At 41.1% G+C, this 21,497-nt stretch overlaps 1 protein-coding gene across 6 annotated transcripts; it reads right to left on the minus strand.

Annotated features, from left to right (window-relative positions):
* Positions 1-3,915: 3,915 nt before the first annotated feature.
* On the minus strand, positions 3,916-18,175 carry LOC144528753 (uncharacterized). 6 transcript variants are annotated; one of them, XM_078267545.1, is made up of 4 exons: positions 17,475-17,565; positions 15,402-16,473; positions 14,830-14,924; positions 8,577-11,430 (listed from the first exon to the last, which is right to left on the minus strand). In XM_078267545.1, the coding sequence occupies exons 2-4, from the start codon at positions 15,683-15,685 to the stop codon at positions 10,241-10,243; spliced, it is 1,569 nt and encodes a 522-aa protein (XP_078123671.1). In that variant the 5' UTR covers positions 15,686-16,473; positions 17,475-17,565; the 3' UTR covers positions 8,577-10,240. The 6 variants fall into 6 exon arrangements, 5 of the variants coding, with proteins under 5 accessions (XP_078123671.1, XP_078123674.1, XP_078123670.1 ...); XM_078267548.1 differs by lacking the exon at positions 15,402-16,473 and having other exon boundaries at positions 17,475-17,564; XM_078267544.1 differs by lacking the exon at positions 17,475-17,565 and having other exon boundaries at positions 15,402-17,001.
* Positions 18,176-21,497: the final 3,322 nt, after the last annotated feature.

A 21,497-nucleotide genomic window follows, 5' to 3' on the forward strand; every position in this document is an offset into this window, starting at 1 on the left:
CAGTCCGCTAAATTCAGATTTTCATTTTTGATCACCACCGAAAACAGCTTCCGTTTGGGCTAGAGAGAGAAAACCCGTCGGGGGAATCATACAAGTATGTCTTCTTCTTCCTCTGTTTTTTCATCTGACCGAAATATAGGAATGGGCATGGAGAAAAACTACGATTTTCCAATGGAATGGTTTTGTTATTGGAATCGTTTCGGAAAATTTGGTTTCGAACCCCATCATCGGTTCCACATTTAACACCTGCAAGTTTTGGTTTCCGTAGCGGCCGCCGTACTTCCAGGCGCTTGTTGTGTTGTGTGACTTTCCGACCTGCGACATATTTCCTGCATGACGTCCCCCTCTCTCTCACCTAGCTGTCCTATCAAAAAATGATCTAAAAGAGAACCTGTAAATCACCACTGAATCAAAATGAAAGTTCTCTTATCTGTGAAATAAGCATGTGATGTGACCCGTTTCAACTCCACCCCTCAAAGAATCGATCAGAAACCATCTTATTAACCTGTGCTGTATTAACACCTCCCTCATGAGTGATGTAGCCTATTTATTACTGCTTGTTACTGCGTTGCATGGTTGGCTTACTGAGAAAGCTTGTTTGTTGCTCTAGCTGTCTGTATGGTGTCTTGTTGACTTCTGTCTGTATGTTACACCTGTACTAATGTCTTGCTGTTTCCTGTTGCTCTGGTCTAAAATCATCTGGCCAAAGGACTACAGTTGAAAATTAGCCCGGCTCGCTAACACTGTCACTGTCACATTTACAGAAATGTTGATTAATGTGTGTTGTCCTTTATAAAAATAAAGAATAAGAAGAATTTGAATTGGAATCTGAATTGTTAAAACAATGTCCAATCCTACCGAAATGCCACCATTTGGTGTTAAATGTATTTACATTATGATGAATCAACTGTTGATGCTTTACACACAATGAAATCAATTGAAGTCCAGGAGAGTTCATTAGAATCAGAAAAAGGGTTTACTGCCACAATAAGTTACACTTACGTGGAATTTGCCTTAGGGATTGGTGCATACATAAACAAACAAACAAACATATTAAAGATTAATATGAAACCTAATCCACCTAAGCTGAATGAATGTTACTAAATGATTTTTCTCGGATATAATGATTGTAGTCGGTCCCCAGTGAAGATTTGTCTTTAAGCTTTTTGAGTGTTATTTATTTATTATCTGCTCTAGCTTTTCCAACATTTTAGACACGTGTGTGGTTATAATAATGGTCCAAAATGATGTGCACCTAATGGCCCTGACACACCAACCCGATAATCGTCCGTCGGACAGTCTGGCGAAGTCAGTGACTCGAGTCTGTTCGGTGTGTGTTCCGTGCCGTCGTCCGTCGGAGGGGCCGACCTGACATGTTGAGTCGGAAGGCGGGCAGTCAGGACTCAATTCAACTCAAAAACATCTTTTCTATCGATAAATGCCTTAAATGCCTCGATCGTGGTTCTCTGTTCCTCTTTTAAAATGAATACGCTGTCGTTATCTTCTATAACAGACGCGATGGCGGAATCTACACGTCTCAATTATCCATCGACAGCCATCTTTGTTGTAAACGAATCCAACCCAAGCGCTCCTTGGTGACGTGGTTGATGGTGTACTGTGGATCATCTGTCCATCATCGTACAAATCCCGTCCTGACAGTCTGATTGGTCCGAACAGCTCTGGTTCGAGCATAGTTGCTCCACCACGGATCAAGTCAAACTTTATGAACTTGACTTTAAGATTTGTATTTGTTTATTATATATTTACTGTAAACAAAAGAAAATGTGTGAATCTGTCATTATTGCACAATTCCTCCAAGTACCAAACTAAAAAACCCTATCCTTACCAGTTTAGTAACTCCTAAATAATGTTGATTCCTCACTGACGTCCAGTGATCACCGGTTAATGAGACAGCGTTTGGCTGTTTTCTCCGTGTCGTACAGGCTGTGTATGCGTGAAAACTACTGTCCCCCTCGACGGCAATGAGACGAGTCAGAACATGCCAACCGTAGGACGTCTTTAAGACCAGAGTCCTCTACGATGCTGACAGGTCTGCAGTTAGTTGCCACCCGTTTCGCAAAAGCTGTAGTAATTTCTTTGGATTTGGTTTCATCCACAGGTCGGCATGTAGCACTCTCCAAAATACTGCTTTGCCTGAGTGGGTAGCATGCTAGTGGGTAGCATCAACCTGAGTCACGTCTCGTAGGTGGTAGCTCAAGCTTGACGTGCTTCGGTGATGTTTTTATTCGGCTTTACACAACGTGCACATGGCTTTGGACTTGTCCACTGAGCCGTCCGGGAGTTTTGGAAAATAAAAAGCTCCATTCAGAGTTATTGCTGCTGTGTTTCTCCATCATGCCTGCAGCCTGCAGCAGCAGGATGTGTTACGAGGAAGTGGCAGCTTGATGATAAGTAACGGTGCGGCAAAGGGTCAAAATAGTAGCCTGTAAGGCACGACGCGAAGCTAAGTCAAATAAATTAATAAACGATGGCATGCGATTAAAAAAAATGAACGTGTTATGCTCGGCCCTTAATCGCATCGCGATTAACGCGTTAATGCTGACAGCAAATATTTGGTGATTTAAAAATCCGATATTCCGATATATCGGCCGAAATATCCATAAACGCGTAACAATACATGAACAGATTTCCCTAACATTGGTTATTTGTAGTTATTTATGAGTCCTCACTAAAATAATATGATAATGCAGTTTAACTTGTTTTATTGTCACAACAGAACAGAGGAACATCAAAATATATTAAAGATCTGATAGATAAAATGTATAAAAATACAAACTTAAGATATGAAACAATCAAAGAGCGTTTCCAACAGGGACGTTGTAGAGCGCCCTCTGGGGGACAAAATATGCAACGCCAACATTCAGAACATGGTTGAAGGGGGTTTCGTCCGTTTTTATTTTATTTTTTAAATATTCATTTATCAGAATCATTTATTTGTCATTATAAATGATTCTGATGAATGAAAATAAAAATAAAAAATAAAAAATGATCGGCCATTATAGATGCCGTTACTGATAGTTTGGAAAATGCCTAATATCGGCCTGCCGATGTATCGGTCGGGCTCAATTGGTCAGTAACTTTACAATGTTACCCGCCAAAAGTTTACTTTTACCAGCAATTGGCGGGTCGGCGGGTGTTAATTTAATCGTCATCAGTATTGGGTTGTGAATGTCTATCTGGATCTGAGTTCCTGGCTGGATCTGCTCCTCCGCAGTCTTCTCCATCAGCTGTAGCTAAATGGTTTAACAGGGACAGGGACGGCGCAATGGAAAGGCGTTTCTCCAGTGTGGGTTACCATGTGTGTCTTCAGATGGGACTTGCCCAAAAATCTTTTATTACAAAATGAGCAGCTGAAAGGTGTTTCTCCGGTATGAGTTATCATGTGTCTCTTCACATCCGACTTGTAGAAAAACCTTTTTTCACAAAATGAGCAGCCTAAAGGTCTATCTTCTGTGTGGGTTTTCAAGTGGTTATTCAGATATCCCTTGCGGGCAAATCTTTTCCCACACTCAGAGCAGCTAAATGGTTTCTCACCCGCACTGCCGTCACCACCACGGACTTCATTTTTCAGAAGGTTTAAACGTGACTGAGCTCCGCCGGGTTCACGAGAGTCTCCAGTTTTGTCATCAGTATCTGGTTCTGGATCGGAGTTCCTGGCTGGTTCAGGTCCTCCACAGTCCTCTCCATCAGCTTCTGTTCTCTCTGCCTCTCTGTTCTCCTCGGTTTGGTTTTCGTGAAGCTGCGAGCACTGATCTTTCTCCTCATCATCTTCTTCACTCTTCCCAGGGACAGAAGTGAACGGGAACTTGATATCAGCCTCCTGCGGCCCTTGAAGCTGCTCTCCCTCCTGACTGTGCCAGAGTTGCTCCTGTTCCTCTTTAATGTGTGTGTGTGTGTGTGTGTGTGTGTGTGTGTGTGGGGGGGGGGGGCTCTGGCTCCTCCTGGTCCAGACTGGAGCTCCATTCCTGCAGCTCAGGGGGAACATCTTCTTTACTTACCCACTGCTGCTGGACGTCTGCGGATAATAATGAAATAATAATAATAATGAGTACATTTTCCTGATTATACTTACATACTTTAAAGCTTTAGTGCATAACTTTTTTATACAAATGACCGTTCGTTACATTCAAGCCGTTGCCAAATGAGTTGCTACAAAGCTAATTAAGACTATAAGCTCCACACAACTCTCTCTCTGCATTTCTCAGTATGGTTGTGTTCAGAAAATGGTGTCATCCGGCGAGATAATGACCCCTTCTGAAGAGTCCATCATGTTTTTTGTAATCCTCTGTGTCCTCCTTGGCTACAAGTAACTGAACTGAATGAGAAGAGGTGGGGAGATGCACGATCACAGAAGGCTTGTATCATGTGGATGCAACAACAGTGGTGTTGTCATATACTACGCACTATAGCTTTAAAGCAAATAACTTTTTAAGCACCTTGTAACTTTATTTTGAAAAGTGCAATATAAATAAAGTTTAGTATTATTATTGTCACTTAACCAGGGGTGAAAGAAGTATTCAGATCTTTTAAGTAAAAGTACTAATACCACACCATGAAAATACTCCACTACCAGTTAAAGTCCTGCATTCAAATCCTTACTGAAGTAAAAGTACTCACTGTTCAGTAAAATGTTCCCTGTCAGTGTTTTTCTCTTCTATCTGATGTTTCTGGATTCATCGTCCTGCTGCATTAATGTGTATGTTGCATTTTACTTTAAGGTGGAGCTCATTTTAACTCCTGTATATACTGTTATGTGGTTTAATCTACAGCAATGCATCATATTTTATAAGATCGTCATCAGTGTTGGGCAAGTTACTTCCAAAATGTAATACATTATAGATTACTAGTTACTGTCATTTGAGAGACTGTCTCTGAATTAACCCAATGCATTACACAAATGTTGAGTTACTTTCACCAAAATAACAGCCAAAGTTTGACTTGGCAGCTAGCTTGTGAATTTCACCACCGGATCAACAAAGTCTCCTCTTTATGCAGTTTTATACATCATAGATTATTCATAATATTTTGTATAATTAATATTAATATGCAAAGTAACTAAATCTATAAAAAATAGAGAAGTAAAACGTACAATAGGCAAAGAGGAGAAAATGAAAATACTCAATTAAAAGTGCCTTACAGTTGTATTGAAGTACGGCATTGTTGTAAAATGTTTGTTTATAGCACTTGAATAAGTAATTCATGTTGTTTAGTTTAAAACACTAAAGGAAATGGTCAATTATAGTGTGTCACTATTTCCATTATTTACAGTACTTGATTTACAGCTGATATGGGAAAAGGTACACAACCTTATTTAACAGTAATTTAGTTTGACCTCGACGGTTCGCAGTGAAACTAAATGACTGTTAAACAAATAAGGTTGTGTACCAGCAAGTGCTTTTATTTTGAAGTAGCCTACACGGAAGTTGTCTGTTGTGTACTCTTGCTAGCTTACTGAGATGAACGTGAGACGCTAGATGCAAAACATATCCGTCAAGCTTAAGTTGCTCACTTTCTTGTTTGTAAAACTGCAACATATTGAACAGCAAATGGTCACAGTAAAAGACAGGCGTTTTTGGTCGTCGTTCGAAGCCATTCCACTACAGGCATAGTTACTCTCCACGGCTGATAAAATGCAATGATATTACATGTAGCAAGCCTAAACATTAATAACCCGCCATGTTTCAATCTGTCAGCAGCTCGGACACACTGCTGTCCGCGCTGATGTACCGTCACCTGAACATCTCCCTGTGGGAGATACCCATCATCTGGGACACAGATGTTGTCCGTACGGGAACAGAGACGGGACAGCTCACTTCAACGCAAAGTAATAACACCTGAAAATAATGTCCACCTCGCAAATGTATCCAAAAAAAATGTATACAGCTTTTGTTTTTCCTGTGAAGAAATGTTTCGCGGTGTTGGTAGATTCTTATCTCACATTATTATTAACGAGTATAATATTACCAAAATGTTATATATTACTGCGTTACAGCAAAAAGGATTACTGTAATTGGGTTACTTTGTAACGTGTTACTCCCAACACTGATCGTCATATGTTTGCAGCGTCGCTGTCCTGTGAGAACCACGTATCTCTAAAAACTTTTTAAAACTTTTCATGGTGTCAGAAAAACAGCCCTATTTTCAGCTTGGTGACAATGCATTTTCCAGCTGATCCAAGAGGCTTTTTTAAAGACTTTATTTAGCTTAAAAGGAGAATTCTGGCCAATTTTTTACGTTAATCTTGATCGCTATAAATATGCACGTACTTTCGATTGAAAAAAACCCGACCCGAATCGATGCAGGCAACACGGAGAAGCTGCAGCTACGTGTACGAGCGTCCACTGAGCTAAAACGGCAAGTTGTCGGGGCAAGTTTTAGAGCGCCTTTGTGCCTCTTAACGGACATGAAATGCAATTAAAATGTCTGTGCAACATGAACAGGGCCCTTACGTGAGAACAAGATGTGTTTTCAACTCAGAAATTGTTTAAATTCACCTACCCTGGTCCCTGTCTCGATCCTGCCGGTAGCCGGTAGCTGCTAGCTGCCTAGCTTACTAAAATAGGCCGGAATTCTCCTTTAAGAAGTAGTATTTTCTCAGCGCATCATCCTTCAGTTTTAAAAATTCACAAGTATAAAGTTGCAATAAACAAAAATGCTCAAGTGAAGCACGTCGAATTTGTAAGTACAATCCTTAAGTAGCCTAAATGTACTTACTTATTATTAAGTAGTTAGCGACTTTTTTTTCAAAAAAGCGACTAGCGACAAATCAGTATTGTCCAGCGAGCACGCAAGATATTTCTCTTCTGTAGACGCCAAAACAGTCTTCTGTTCTGTAACTGAGGAGCAGAAGAGCATCCTCTCCCCTCTCTCTTCATGTGCAGCAGCACTGCGCACAGTGCGCAGGCAGTTAGAAGGTGAGGGGGACAGGGTGTGCGGGGCCCGGTGTAGGTAGGAGAGACAGCAGGACGCGACGGGAGAAAGAATCCGCTGAGCTGGCCTGGCCCTGGGCAACTGGCCCTGGGCAACTTTTAGCGACTTTTGGAGCTGGTGCTAGCGACTTTCATTGGAAAAGAGTTGGCAACACTGCTCACCCATAGACAGTTAAAGAAGTGGACAAAGTGACGCCGTTGCTTTCTACGGAGACCAGTGAAACATTCTGAAATGCCGTATATTAGAAGCACTTTTCCAGTGATGGCTGAGCGTTAACGCGCAGCCTCCAACTGAGCTTGAAGATGTAGATGTGACGTGAGCGACCTGTCTGAAAGTTGGAAGTCTTCTGGTAGCTGTGCCAAGAGAAATCTCAATCATTCCCAATCTAGCAGAGACGGAGAGCGTAGGTATATGTAAGGAGATAACATAGGCACAGGCTAATTATTGCTAACTAAAATGCTAGTTAACATTAGTAATTAAACTTAAACAGCTAATGTAAGTCCAAACTGCCTGCGAGCTTCTCTTGTACTGTACGGTAATTTGCTCTACTATGCGACAGTAAGTCGTGTGGTTATGACACAATCGTTAGCCTATTTTTACAAAAACGTCTGCTACGGAGCCATAACGTGAGATACAAGGTAATGGAGCCTTTTATACAATGTCGTGTTTCTTTAGAAATAAACAAATGGACAAATAGTCTGTAAACGCTTCAGATGTAAAGTTATTCGCTGTCAAAGTGGCGCCAAAATGAATGGGAGTCAATGGAATGCTAACGGTGGGCGATATCTTGATAGCAACAAAATGCTATGCTTTTTGGACGCTCGCTTACCCCCTTGTTCTCACCGCTACGCTCAATATTTCATGCACAACAGACTCTTTTCTTGGCCTATTTTTTTTTTTTTAAATGTTAAGTTGAACATAAACATTGCACGTATTTTAGTGTTCCACTCTTCCAATGCTTTATCAAATGTGTATTTGACCTCTGATTTGCTTCATGGGTCTTGTTTCGCTAACCGGTCCACCTCATCATTTCCCTTCAGACCTACATGATCAGGGACCCACAGGGAATTGTCATACCTTGATGAATGAGGAATGTACTTGCAATACTTTGAATGAAATATCTTGACGGCTGCTGGAAAGGATCTCAGGCTCTTGAGAACTGATTGTAAAAATGTCTCTTGCACACCACGTCACTGAGAGAAAGTCCTTGTATGTGCAAATGTTTCGAATTCTACATAATTTGAAATTGGGAACAATTTGAAGTTGGAAAAAAGGTAATAAACTGCAATATATCGCAGAAAATTGCAATATGTTTAAAATCGCAATAACATCGTTACGTGACATAAGTATCGTGATGATATCGTAACGTGAGGATTCTGGTGTCCCCCCCTCCCCTATGAGAAATACAGAGAGAGTTTTGTGGAGCTGGTAGTCTTAATGAACTTTGTATTAATTCATTTGGCAATGGCTTGAATGTAACGGACGTTCATTAATATCAAAAAGTTGAAATGAAAATTCTCCACATTTGACAGCTTTAATTACTTTAAAAAACTTCTAAAATAAGATGCATTGTTATTGATTAAGCTACACAACAACAGTATATAAAATTGAAGCTGAAATGATAGTTGATCGGTCAAGGCACATTTATTTGACAGCTTTAGTTCCTTAAAAACACTTCTAAAATATAATGCATCATTATAGATTACACTACACAACAGCATAAACGATTAGAGGGGAAATAATAAGTCCATCAACGGGAAACAGAGAGAACCACCCACTTAAAGAATGATTTTAAGCAACTGACAACTCTCGACAACATCGGAGTATTGTCTGGAAACAGGTTTAAAACATCGGAATCCATCATTTTAACGGGAAAACTGGCCAAATCCAACACCTCAGCCGTTAGATCGTGTCCAATGAAAGTTTTTCTTAAGACTTGTGATTTGACCAAAATAACACCAAATACAGTATAAGCAGCAAAAGAGTCAACTGTTCACATTTTACACACGTTGAGGGTCCGTTAAAATAGAAATAAGTTATGTTATTGGGAGCAATAAGGTCCTGATGGGCAGCAGATTAAAAACAACAACATGACTTTACAAGTTAGATGTAATACCAAAAACAGCAGTGCCCAGAAAACAAAAAAATAGCGTCGAGTCAAATAAAAGCAGAGCTTAAATGGTTGCGTAGCTTTTATCTTCCAACGTCTTATTTTGGAGTCGGCATCTGCCTCAAGTCTGACAATTTGTAGTTGATCAGTGTTGAACTGGTGTTGCCCTAGTCTCGCTTTGCCAGACCATCCCACACGCTGGGGAGCAGAGGAGGGTCTGGCTAGTCCATACCAGAGGTGGAAAGTAAAGAAATACGCCAGATGTGCCTGCCAAAGGTGACCAAACTGGCAGCATTCAATAACTCCACATCTAATCTGCGAAAGCATGTTTTGTGAAGTATTTGTGCATCGGTACTTCAAACGAAGTTATCATGACTAATAGCAAATTGCTAATTAGCAAAGCAATATGCTCCGGGGCATTGCTAATTCTTGTCTAGCACTAGCAACCCGTAGGACAACGTATGTCGGACACTGGCTAAATTAATTCACATACATCTAATTAGCTCATACGGGCTACTTAGGTGTGTGGAAGCTAGCTGCTACATGTGTATACATTTGTATACATTTCCATAGATTTTTCTTTAATTAAAAACAAAACAGTTTGGGATTTATGACCCCTTGTCCCCGTTTTAGTTTTTTTTTTTTATATAACTAAGTAACTTTTACTTAAAGTACATTTTAAATGAACTACTTGTTACTTTCACTTGAGTAATTTTTCAGATAGGTAATTTCTCAAGTATTGGGTACTTTAACTTGAGGACAATATTTTAGTACTTTTTCCACCTCTGGTCCATACGCTCGACGGCGTTTTTTGCCTCCAACAGCGCCTTCCAGGCAGCTAACCCTAACCCAAAAAACACCAAAGACCGGTCCATACAGCATTCCTGGATGGGAGGAAAGACGTGCTCCGGTTTATTGGCATTTCTTTAAACCAATCACTTGTCATGGGCAGAGTTGAGCCGCTGTAAAAAATCGTCGTGTGAGAGAAAACCTTCGATTGTTTAGAATTCCATCCCAAAGAAAGCCAAAGGAAACACTTCGGTGAAAGAGACATGCATCCGGCGAAATTTCCTGCGGCACCGGAGCAATCCTGGAAGTGAAACGCTGAGGATATAGACTAGTGTTGCCCTAAAAGTGTTGGAGGGGGAAACAAATGTCTCCACAAGCATCTCTGCAGCTTCACTTCTTTCTGCTGCTCTCCCCAACACACTTGTGTTTTTCGACATACTGCTTTTTTGTGAATGTTTTACAACAAACTGGACAACTGAACGGCTTGTCCCCCGTGTGGACAGGCAAGTGCTGTGTCACGTGATGCTTCTGCGTGAACGTTTTACTGCAAACTGAACAACTGAACGGTTTCTCCCCCGTGTGGACAGGCAAGTGCTGTTTCAGGTGTCCCCTTTGTGCGAAGTTTTTACTACAAACTGGACAACTAAACGGTTTCTCCCCGGTGTGGAGCGTCAAGTGGCGTCTTAGGTTGCTGTGGTTTGAGAACCTTTTACTGCAAACTGAACAACCAAATTGTTTCTCCCGCGTGTGGAGAGTCGCGTGTTGTTTCAGATGTCCCTTTTGTGCGAATCTTTTACTACAAACTGGACACTTAAACGGTCGTTCTCCGGTGTGGAGGGTCAGGTGTCTTTTCAGATTACTGTGGTCTGTGAATCTTTTACGACATACTGGACAGCCGAATGGTTTTTCCCCAGTATGGACGGTCATGTGTTTCAGCAAAATGTTTTTGTTACTGAACATTGTTTTACAAACTGAGCAGCTGAAACACTTTCCTTCTGAATGACGTTTCATGTGAGCCACTAAGGAGTTCTTCCAGGAAAATCTTTTACGACAAACCGAGCAACTAAATTGGGTTTTTCCTGTCTTCACATCAATCGCAAGGACTTTATTGTTTTGCAGAGGGTTTAAAGCTGACTGAGGTTCCCCAGTTTCCTCCCAATCTCTACTGTCGTCATTCTCAGGTTCGGAGGAGTGTGGACTCTCGTCATCGGCATCTGGTTGTGAATGTCTCTCTGGATCTGAGTTCCTGGCTCGTTCTGGTCCTCCACAGTCCTCTCCATCAGCTTCTGTTTTCAAATGCTCTGCCTCTCCGTTCTCTTCAGTTTGGTTTTCGTGAAGCTGCGAGCACTGAGCTTGCTCCTCATCATCTTCTTCACTCTTCACAGTGACAGAAGTGAACGGGAACTTGACGTCCGCCTCCTGTGGCCCTTGGAGTTGCTCTCCCTCCTGACTGCTCCAGAGTTCCTCCTGTTCCTCTTTAATGTGTGGGGGGGGCTCTGGCTCCTCCTGGTCCAGTCTGGAGCTCCCCTCCTGCTGCTCAGGGGGAACTGAATCTTTAACCACTAACAGCTGCGGGACGTCTGCGGAGAATAACCAATGCACATGTCTTAGAAAACTGTAATTCCATATTAAAACTCTGTCATTAATCAATTAGTAGTTCAAAATGATTGATTAATCGTAAACCCTTAGGGACCAATGGGAGCGCTGGCAATCTCAGATGACATTACTGTCGGGCTGTTGCGGCTTCCATTTCTAACCTAGAGTGAAGGTACCGGTATCATATGTAACTTCCTAAGGAATCCATTGATACCAACCATGACATGCTAGCGTGTCAGGAAGGGGGCTCCATAACGGGTCTAAAGTTAGGCTAAGTTTTGGAAAGGTAAAAATTGGCATGGCCATTTTTAAAGGCCCACGAGTCTTCCTTTTACAAACATGCCCACTTTATGCTAATCCCATGCAGTACAAATGTGTTAATTTTTTGCCTATTCTATAAATGGTGTATTTGAATATTTCTGCAAACTGGGGTCTGTCCTTTAACGTTGCATGACATGGGTATGACTGGAAGGCTAAGACTCTTGTGGATTCAATTGGCCCAATTGTATTCATGTGTGATGATGTTGGTCCCCATTTCATTGTAGTGAAACCCGTTTTTGAAACTTGACCTCACTGTATAAAATGACCTATTGTGACCTCACAGCTTAATGAAACTTTATAACCACAAACTAGAGACCGAGGGTATTCAGAGGATGTATGGCTTTCATATGTATATTGACAACAGTGTATATTGATCCTAGGTTGACTGCTTTAGCCGGGCGGAGAACAGAGGCTATGACAACAAACATCAGCTTCTGTGAGGACAGCGGTGTACTATGATGCACCAGGGTGTGTTCCAACGACGACAAACCCTGGTTCACCGCTTGGGTCAGACAACAAACAACAAAAGGTCGAAAAAAAAAAAGGAGGAAGTGTTTAGGAGTTGCGACAAAGACAGGGTTGACCCAAGAGTCAAAATACTGGTTTAGCAAGGTGGTGAAGGAAGCTAACTCAACCGGTCGCGTCAGATGGCCGCCCACACAGAGCCATGTTCTGTCCGTGTTTTTGCCTGTTTTGGGTTGGTTGGTTGGGTCTCTGTAAATTATAGAGTGCGCTCTAGACCTACTCTATCTGTGAAGTGTCCTGAGAAAACTTCTGTTATGATTTGACACTATAAAAATGGAATTGAATTGAATTATACAACAGAAACTGCAACAGCAGCAACGTCTCAGTAAACGGCACTGCTTCTGTCTGGAGGGGTCTCAGACATATGACCAACTACAAGCCCCCAACCCTAATCACAACTTGCATCTTGCACCCAGAATGTGTTCTACTGTTGTTTTGAAAGATGATGGGACAGCCCTGACTAGGGCTGCACAATAAGAGGAAAATATCTAATTGCGATTATTCTGACTGACATTGCGATATGAGTCGCGATATTGTATAATATTTCTAATTTTCTTTGTAAAATATTAAAAATTTAAAAAATTTAATTGATTATAGTGTGATTTTTGAGAGGATCTGTACCAATCAGATGTCTTCTTTAGGATACGATTTGTGGTCCAGGACGTCTCCGCAGGACCACAATACTTAATTCCCAATGGTTTGACACATATTTTGCCTTTAACACTCCTGTAAAATTAGCCAAAAACCCCTATCAAGGCATACCCATAGTAAACATTGGTGTGATTGGTAAAGGACAAAAAAGCAGTAAAATATACGCCTGGAAAATAAAGTTTTTATGTCCACCTGAATTCTTTTTATAGAAAAATGCCTGTAGATGACTATTGCTGGGACTTATTGGCCTGAAAACACAATGGGGCTATAGCAAGAAGTCTTACATAGTCACAGTTGAAATTGATGAGAACAATATCTCATAAAATGAATATTTTACACCTGTTTTTGTATGGGTATATGTCTAGGCGTTTATGAAAACGGACATTTTGGTGACCCTAAAAGGAGCCTTGGTAACGATGGTCACATACCTACACTAAAAAGACTGCTACCCTTGAACACTTGACATTAAAGTTATCATTCAGGGCTCTATTGAAAGGTTACATTAAGAGGTATCCTATCCCACATCCAGAATCACTATCAGTATTTCTGACACAGAGTAACAGAAGCATAAACACAATAATTTGCAGTTTTGTATCTTTGTGTGTAAAAAAAAAAAAGTCAAAACAAGCGGTAAGGTGGAAAAGTAGTGTATAAAAGGTAACACAATATTTACAGCTATTAACATATCTAAATACACATATTTACAATAATGTATGTACAGGTTATCGGCTACATCCGACAAAGCACCGAGAACATTTGAAGACCCAAAAAGGACCCTATGGTAAAAAAGGGTAAAACATGTCAAATAAGTGTATGGTGAAAAAGTTGTGCATAAAAAGCACTACTAAATAACTATTTACACATCTAAATCCACATATATTTACATTTATGTTTACAGGTTATTGGCAACACGCCAGACATTGTAACAATTGCAAGTGACAAAGCACAAAGGACATTTGAAGACCCATAAAGGAACCGTTGGTAAAAATGGTCAACAAAGTCAAACAAGTGCTATGCTGAAAAAGTATTGCAGGTACTAGCCTACCATATAACTTTTTACATACCTACATACACATATAAATTGCAGGAACCCCCGCGAATCAAATCCATACCTCACCGTTAACCGTTAAGCCACTAAATAAACCTGTATGGAAAATGAGCACCTCTGCTGATGTGTTAAATTTAACGATCATATGACATGGGACAACACCGTCTCGCCCTCTCTCTCTGCGCGCACACACACAAACGGTCCGGGTCTGGTGGTTGATGAACGGAGATGTGTGCTGCAGGCACTTTTTCAACGGGCACTGTACTAGTATTTACAATTACAGGTTATTGGCAACATGCCAGTCATTATAACAGTCACGGCCAGCGACAAAGCACAAAGGAATATCGCAGGAGGAGCACTTCACTGGTGTCTTTGCGTGACACTGCCTGCACTTCAGCCGGGAACGGCAAGCTATAAAGATGACCCCCACGCCAGTGATCAGTGAAAGAAAAGCATTTGACTACACCCATGTAAACAATTAAAGATATGAATGCAAACATGTCCTGCAATGTCAGATCAAGCCACGGGATACAGGATGTTGAATGGTGTGTTGAGCCACAGTTGTTGGTGTTTTGAAGTATTGTCTTCAAGACAAAGTTGGTAAAAAAAATAAATAAAAAAAACAACAACTGCAGGGCTGTGTACGTAGCAGTACGTATGAGCTGGGGTCCTGGTACATTTCTGGGTCTGAAGGTGGGCTGTGGTGGTGTGATGTCTGGAATGTCGACATCATTCCACCTTTCTTCAGATGGGCTGGTTGACCTGGCTTGACTGCAGCCTCTCCCTTTTCCTCTACCTCTTGGTCTCCTGCTGTTCTGTGGGAAATGAGGCCCCTCACCTGATGATGAACTGTCCTGCTGCGCCACTCCATGTGGCCACTTGTTCACTGGTGCAGATGTAGCAGGCTCCCAAACCATATCGACATCACATGTCCTTTAATGTGAAAATAAAGAAAGAAATAACAGTCATTACAAATAATGTTCGGAATGCGAAGCCACCGAAAAATATTAACAAATGTGTGGATATTAGCATAGATATTGACATAAAGACAATAACAGCTGCAAACTTGTAATGTAGTATTTACTCAAACGTTTCCTTTTGCAACACTTCTTGCAGTAAATGTGGTGCAACATCAATGTGTAGCGCTGTGGCGCTCTCAGTGACCAGAGTAGAGAGCAGGGTTGCTGTTAGAGGAGAGACAACTTTGTCGGGCTCATTTAGTGTAACGTTAGCATGAAAGCTTGGTGAAATTAGCAAGCTAAGGTTAGCTTAGCAAACCATCCATTCTCTACATTAGTAAACATTGAAATCATCTAAACCCTCTTCAACAGTCAAACTGAAGCAGACGGTGAGCTCCCGGTCACAGCCTGTCTAAATATATAGTAACGTTGTAGAAGTAAAAATACTCACTTGTCGAGAGTAATGTCTCCTCCCTCTAGGAACGTGTCCTCTGCCACGGACTGTCTGTCCATGCCAGACTTTTCACTGTCTTTCTCAGACATTTCCTCCTCTGACTGGTCGCTTTCACGTGGCCGAGTACATTCTTCCACTGCTTTCTTGGAGGGTATATCTTGACTTGCTAATTTTCGCCATTCTCTCTCAAAAATCTCAACTTGTGCACCACACAGAGAATTCCTTTGTTTAAGATTGTAACTACCCGCGAAAGCATCAGTTCCCAATGTTAATGGTCCCATGACATGGTGCTCTTTGGATGCTTTTATATAGACCTTAGTGGTCCCCTAATACTGTATCTGAAGTCTCTTTTATATAGGCCTTAGTGGTCCCCTAATACTGTATCTGAAGTCTCTTTTATATAGACCTTAGTGGTCCCCTAATACTGTATCTGAAGTCTCTTTTATATAGACCTTAGTGGTCCCCTAATACTGTATCTGAAGTCTCTTTTATATAGGCCTTAGTGGTCCCCTAATACTGTATCTGAAGTCTCTTTTATATAGACCTTAGTGGTCCCCTAATACTGTATCTGAAGTCTCTTTTATATAGACCTTAGTGGTCCCCTAATACTGTATCTGAAGTCTCTTTCCCGAAATTCAGCCTTGGTGCAGACTCGTTTGCTCATTTGAAAGCCATGATGTCTCTCTCTTTCTCATGGGTGGGCCAAATTCTCTGGGCGGCAAAGCAGAGAAAGGGGAGGTAATCTTGCTCCTTATGACATCATAAAGGGAAGATTTTTTTCATTTTCTCAAAGGCAGAGCAGGATACCCAGGGCTCGGTTTACACCTATCACCATTTCTAGCCACTGGGGGACCATAGGCAGGATGTTGGAACGCATATTAATGTTAAAAAAAAACTCATAAAGTGAAATGTTCATGCCATGGGACCTTTAAAAAGTTCATTGGCTGTACAAAACGTCAGTCATCGGCACAACCGGTTGCAATTGGCACAAAATAAAAAAAGGCCTGCACCTTCTTTCACCGCAGCCACTCGTTGGCTATTCTAGGCTGGAGACGAGAACAGGAAGGTCCTATTGGTTCAAGTGAGGTGTCAATCGAAAGGTCAGAGGGGTGCAGGGGCCATTTTGATAGCAGATACCGGCAAAAAAAAATACATGCAAACAAGATTTACTCCAGGAAATACAGTAAAATATTAAAGAACTGCCGTGAAATTTAAAAACAGCTGTCCGTGGATATATTTGAATGTCATCATATTGTTTGGACTGGAGTTTACTGGATTTGATCATCTGGACCTTTGTCAATGTAACAAGACTGTTGTCAGAATATCAGGGATCTGTGGATTAAAGGTGAGTTACCTCAATTTTGTAGTTGTTTGTTACTCAGACAGAGGCGATGATTGTACCTGCTGTTGTTATCGTGTCTTGGAATAGTTTGTATCAGTGAAATCACAAGAGTTGTAGCTTTCCAAATATGTGTGGCAACTACTGTGTAGTAACTACTTAAACATAGGAGTTGTATACATAGCATCACGGGCCATCGGAACGCTAAGGGGTTAACAAATATTGCGCCAACCCCCATTGCGATTTGGATATTGCACTAGTCCATATTCCCCCCCCCCCTCCCACTACGACTACAAGCCTCTCCATCCTGAAGAGATCCCGGAGAGAAGTATAATTACAGTAAAGGAGAATTTGCTCAGCCCATTAAGGAACTTCATCCTTCAGTTTATGAAAAAAAAAAAGGTATATATATATATATATATATATATATATATATATATATATATATATATAAAATAATTAAAAATCTCCACATTTAGAGGACAGGAAGGGGATGAAAACGATACTCTGTAAAGTCACTAAAGCTGTCAGACAAATGTAGTGGAGTAAAAGTACAATATTTACCTCTGGGATGTCGTCGAGTACAAGTAAAAAGTTGTAATGAAAACACAAAAGTACAAGTAGGCTACCACGAATTTGTACGTAAGAGTAAATGTACATAGTTACATTCCTCCTCTATTGGTTTCCCAGCAGTTTAAAGTGATAACAACAATGAATGCAGCTGTACAAACCTGCTCTGTGTAACCGGACTTCAGGGTTGAGAACAGCGTCCAGTAGTTTCTGTTGTCGGTGAATCTCTTTTGAACTGGACTTAAGTTCCTCCTCGTACTCTGCTATCGTTCTTACAACCCGCTCAAATATCTCTTCAGCAGCCGCAGTTAGTCGCTGCTTCACAAAAGCTCTCAGCATTTGAACTTGAGACATTTTATACTAAATCACAGCAACTTTTCCCTCCAGACAGACTTTTGCTCCCTTTGACGTGCGCTGTGTTGCTAGGTTACGTTCGGGTCCGTCTACTTCCAGCTAGCAACCTAACTTCATTAGCTTCGCAGGACAAGGGAACAGCACAGAGTCCATTCAAACATGTTTATCTGGACACTGTGGGTCCATGAAAAACACAGTTCGGTCGCTAGCCATTAGTTTTTCCAACTATCACTGAGGCCGAGTTTTGTATCCGTCTATTTCCAGCTAGCACGCCATGGTAACTTCGTTTAGCATGTTGAGCTAACAGAGATGAGTCTGAGGTGAAACGTCCCGAAACTCTGCACAAAGTCCATTTAAACAAGTGTATCCGTACATACGGGCTCTGGTGGTTCACTCCGGTTATATCCAACCCGGTCTCACGCCAGTTCGTGTCATTTCAAAACAACAAGGACCCCGGAACAAACCTATTCAACCCAGACGCCGCATTGCTCAAGTTAGCCACGGCCAGTACAAGTGCTTCCGGTAGCACTTCTTCAAAATAAAGGCGAACAACTCTTTTACAGACCCATGTCGCTCTGGACAGGGTTCCTCTGTGCAAATATAACAGGTATAAGCACTCATTTGTTCCTCTCTCAGTCAAGCTCATTAATGAGCTTCGATGAACGTATGACTATGAATTCATTAATGTATATCTGTGACTGAATGTATGTATGGATATGAATGGAAGAATGAATGCATATGTATAACTGAATGTATGGATATTTATGACTGGATACATGAATGTTTATTTATGACTGAACGCAAGGGTGCTTAGTAGGAATGAGTGTTTGTAAGGCATGTATGGGAGAACAGAAGAATGTAGGAAGGATGGCTTTTTTGCACAAGTATAGAAAATGGTAATTTGCAATTTGCATAGCTCTTTGAGTAGCCCAAATGTTTACAATGTACATTTGTCTTTTAATTGTTTTAACAATGGGCTTGTTGTGTGTCTCTGTTGTAACTCTTGCAGCAATTTCCAGTGTCCAAAACGAATTTCTCCTTGGGGAGACTAATAAAGACACTTTGACTGAGACTTTGACTTTGACTAGAATGGCCCGCGAACGTCATTATTTATTTATTTATCTAAGTTTATTATATTATTGGATTAGTATCACTGACACCTTAACTAACATGAGCAGCTTCTGATGTTAGTTAGTTTAATCGCACATCTGAATGCAGGACTTTTGCTTGTAACAGGGTGTTTTTACGGTCTAGTATTGTAACAACTGTACCTTTATGATGTTACCTTGATTCAACTGACAGATGACTGCGGTTAACTTAAAACTACTCCATATCCTTGACGTTCCACTTCCGGGATTGCTCCGGTGATGCGGGAAATTCCGCCGGATGCATGCATTTTTCGTTTCCTATCGCTTTCTTTGTGTTCTTTCTTTGTCTTGACTGCTCCTCGGATCTCTGCAGGGTAAATCCAGACAGCTAGCTAGACTATCTGTCCAATTTCTCTCGCACGACTAATTGGCAGCTGCTCTGTGCTGAGCTTGGCACCGCCCCCATGACGATTCTGATTGGTTTAAAGGAATGCCATTAAACCACAGCACGTTTTCCTCCCATCCCCGAATGCGACGTGGAGTAGCCAGACCCTCCTTCAGAGCACTTAGGAGGAGGGTCTGGCAAAGCGAGACTAACTTAAAGCTGAGCTTTAAAAAAAAAGTTTCCCATTTTATCATTTCATAATAATGTCATCATTGTCATAAAATATAACGGCGGGGGTGCGATCTGTTTGGGTTTGGATGCATTGAGCTTTGCAGGATGGGTTTGGTTTAGTATTATTAATGCTTTCTGTTCAGACATACTCACACCCACATATACATGTTACCCTAAAGGCGCTGACACACCAACCCGATTATCGACCGTCGGACAGTCTGGCAAGGTCGGTGACCCGAGTCTGTTTGGTGCGTTCCGTGCCGTCGTCAGTTGGAGGAGCCGTCGGCGTTCATTTGGGCCAATTTGACTTGTTGAATCGGCCAGTGGGCATTCGGACTCAATGACCAATTTACGGAAATGACGAGCGAGATGAGCGTGACGAACGCCTCTCAAAATCGGACGGAAATGAAGACAGATTCAGGACCCGCACGGCCTATTTCTCGCTTTAAATGTTTTCAGAAAAACGTTTCGGTGAACTATTTTCGTAGAATACGAGATCGTATTTCCGAACGAGCCGCCATTATGGTCTGTTTTGAAAATCCGGGAGAAGCCAGACCCACATGACCCACACGTTTGTCCAATCAGCTGCCGGTTTTAATTTTTCAGGCGACAATACAGATTAGCGCCGCCTGCTGTTATGGAGACGTATTACGCCTCGCGCAGGCGCAGAACGTACGCTCAAGTCGGCGTCGCTTCGGTGTGTTCCGAGGCACTTTTTTGACCAACTCTGGGAGACTGATCAGTCAGTCGTCGGGTTGGTGCATCAGAGCCTTTATGCTAACATTTAGGTTCTATTAGGCGTGCGATAACGTTGTTCAATATCGCGACAACGATATTACTTGCGATAAATAAACCGATATTAAAGTGTACTCAGTTCTGCCTTTCTGCTGCTTTCAGTATTCTGCTAACATACAACAAATTGCTTGTTGAGTTTAAAACAAATAAAGGGAAATCATTTCCATCATTCTTTTATTGAATGAAATGACTATTGAATTGAATATTAAAGGCACCATTAAAAAAAGAATGACAGTTACATTTTAAAGTGCAGTTTTCTACTGACAAAAAAAATCTCTGTGAGTGTCTTTCGCGATATGTGCATTGTGCTAGTTAATATTACAATGATGATTAAAAAAAAAACAACAACATATATTGCGCAGCCCTAATTTCTACCTCTATATGTGACTTGTGCTGTATTTTTGCCCTTTGTAAAGCTTTAGTACCCGTGGTTACCAACAGGTAGCGCCAGTGTTAAGGCAGTCTCTTTTGTAAGCCTGACTCACTTCCTTGCCTTTTCTCTTTTGGATTCTCCAAAATAAGGTTGGAACATCTCCATGTGGAAGCTGTACTTGGGGAAACGTAATGCAGATTATTGTCACAGTTACTCCAATAACAGACGGAGAGACTGTCATTCGGACTGTGTAATACTTAGAATAAGATTAAACACAAGCTTTACAAAAAGAAAATAGAGAGAGAGAGAGAGCGAGAGAGAGAGAGAGAGACAGAGAGAGAGAGAGAGAAAATATGTAATATATTATGTAATAGAAGTTTCAGAATCAGAAATATTTGATTGATTCCAGGGTGGAAATTTGGCAAAAAACTAAAGTGTCTATTGGCCTGGTGTGTAAGACAGCTGTGCAAACTTTTAGCATATAACAAATATGTATATATGTTAATTTGTTACAGTTGTATTGAGTTTTGAACAAGCTTGGGTGAAAATATGCACCTGTGCTGTATTATAATAAGGACGTGCGTAGTGATCCTTTATAGTTCAGATCATGTTTTACAACCATTGTTTCTTCATCAGAGGGATCCTGAGATTCAATGTTTCCAATCTTAAAGTGTCTAAATGGCCAAAAATAATATAAAAAAAAATAAAAAAAAAAAAAAATAAACACTTTTCAACACCACCTTTCTAAGAAACCGTGACAAATCATCTCAAATTGAAAACCAAAACCTTCTGTCGCAGTGTGTGGGTGACATAGGACCTTTATGTTAATTAAGTCATGTGAACATTGGAACAGGCTGTGTGTGTGTGTGTGTGTGTGTGTGTATGTGGGGGTGTGTGTTTGAGCATAGTGAGGCAAATATTAACTTTGTCCAAAGTACATTACTGTCCCTGAATTACG

Source organism: Sander vitreus, chromosome 14, assembly GCF_031162955.1.
Source record: "Sander vitreus isolate 19-12246 chromosome 14, sanVit1, whole genome shotgun sequence".
NCBI lineage: Eukaryota > Metazoa > Chordata > Actinopteri > Perciformes > Percidae > Sander > Sander vitreus.

What these genes read in the sequence shown, in the direction of transcription:
- LOC144528753 (XM_078267545.1), bottom strand. Translation starts at nt 15,685, where the DNA reads ATGGGACCATTAACATTGGGAACTGATGCTTTCGCGGGTAGTTACAAT. An exon ending in GGAGACATTACTCTCGACAA is followed by an intron (nt 14,925 to 15,401) that starts GTGAGTATTTTT and finishes TTCACATTAAAG; the next exon opens with GACATGTGATGTCGATATGG. An exon ending in GCAGGACAGTTCATCATCAG is followed by an intron (nt 11,431 to 14,829) that starts GTGAGGGGCCTC and finishes TATTCTCCGCAG; the next exon opens with ACGTCCCGCAGCTGTTAGTG.